General features: G+C 63.0%; 1 protein-coding gene across 1 annotated transcript in view; it reads right to left on the bottom strand.

Moving 5' to 3' along the window:
* Window positions 1–1,562, bottom strand: part of CERS1 (ceramide synthase 1) — a 12,493-nt gene that overhangs the window by 5,070 nt on the left and 5,861 nt on the right. Inside the window, exon 2 of the mRNA XM_057385832.1 lies at window positions 305–531. Within this exon, the coding sequence (XP_057241815.1) occupies window positions 305–531 (227 nt within the window). The remainder of the gene's footprint in view (window positions 1–304; window positions 532–1,562) is intronic.

The following is a 1,562-nucleotide window of genomic DNA, read 5'->3' as shown; positions in this document are numbered from 1 at the left end:
GGGATTGTGTCCCCACCCCGGGAATGAGGGCGTTTTTAACCCCCTGCCCATGGCCATGGGATGATTTTCCAGGTCTTTCCCCACCCAGCCCGTTTATTTAATTCTCTCATCCCGTTATTTCATTCTCTCCCGATCCATCCACTCAGAAACGCTCCGGCAGCTCCTTGTGCCCTCTCTGAGCCCAAAAATTGGAAATTTAGGGGTTGTCTTGTTGCTGTCAGCCCAGCCCCCTTCCTCAGGACATGCTGGGACATCCGTAACACCCCGGGACACCCCCGGAACACCCCTGGACAGCCCGGAACACCCCGGGACACCCCGCTCCCCATCCCGGGACACCCCGGTTCCCATCCCGGGATCCCCATCCCCGGTACCGCGGAACACGGAGGGCGGGTCGTGGAAGAAGGGGTAGTCGGTGCCGAAGAGCAGGTAGGCGCCGTAGGACCAGGACACGGAGTAGAAGAGCAGCTTCCAGGCGCTCTCGGGCATCTTGGCCGCATCCCTGGGCTGCAGCTCGCACCATTCCCCGAAGGGCTGCGGGAACGGGGGAATCAGCGGGGRAATCAGCGGGGAGCGGCCCCAGGGCGGCGATCGGCGGCGTTCCGGGGGCTCGGAGCCTGGGCGGGCTCGGCATTCCCGATTTTCCGGCTTTCCCGGTGACGGGAACGGGGCTGGAGAGGCGGGAGGTGCCCCCAGCCCGGCCCGAGCTGAGGGAGCCCCGAGAATCCTCCGATCCCGGCCCGGGGGAGTCCAGAAAATAAAAAATGAACCCCAAAAGGGAGAGCCTGGGGACCGAAACATCCTCATACCGGGGGAATCCATAAAATAAAAATGAACCCCGAAAGGGAGAGCCTGGGGAGTGGAACGGGGAAATCCATAAAATAGAAATGAATCCCGAAAGGGAGAGCGTGGGGACTGAAACATCCTCATCCCGGGGGAATCCAGAAAATAAAAATGAACCCCAAAGGGGAGAGCCTGGGGAGGGAAATATCCTCATCCCGGGGGAATCCATAAAATAAAAATGAACCCCGAAAGGGAGAGCCTGGGGACCGAAACATCCTCATCCCTGGGAAAGGAACCCGCTGGACCCTGGGCAAAGCTCTGCTGGGCAGGGAGCGGCTCTGAGAGTTTATTTGGGAATAAATGAGCCCAGCACGGAGCAGACTCGGCTTTGGGGGATGAACAGAGCAGGAAGGGGGTGCCGGGGGTGCCCCCGGTGTGCCCCCGCTCCCACCGAGTGTTTCCCTCCGAGCCCCCGGGGAAGGGGAACGGGAACGGGAACGGGAACGGGAACGGGAATGGGAACGGGAAGGGCTCCTCCGGGTCCAGGGGGAACCCGAGCACCGCAAACCCCCGGGCAGGAGCTGCCGAGGAGCCGGGGATGAAAACAAAATGCCTGGGCAGTAACTGGAGCCTGCCCCGGGCCGCAGCCGCTCCTAAATTAAGGCCCCAGCTGTCCCCGGGCTGATCCGGCCCCTTTTCCTCGGGTCCCCTTCTCCAGGGGCTCCAGGCCCGGCCCCGGCAGCGCAGCCCCGCTCCCGGCACGGTCCCGGTCCGGAGCCACC

This window comes from Malurus melanocephalus, unplaced genomic scaffold (genome assembly GCF_030028575.1).
Source record: "Malurus melanocephalus ecotype Western Australia unplaced genomic scaffold, MMel_1.1 scaffold_876, whole genome shotgun sequence".
Classification (NCBI taxonomy): domain Eukaryota; kingdom Metazoa; phylum Chordata; class Aves; order Passeriformes; family Maluridae; genus Malurus; species Malurus melanocephalus.
The sequence above is the reverse complement of the archived record's forward strand: the minus strand, read 5'-3'. Positions and strand labels throughout refer to the sequence as shown.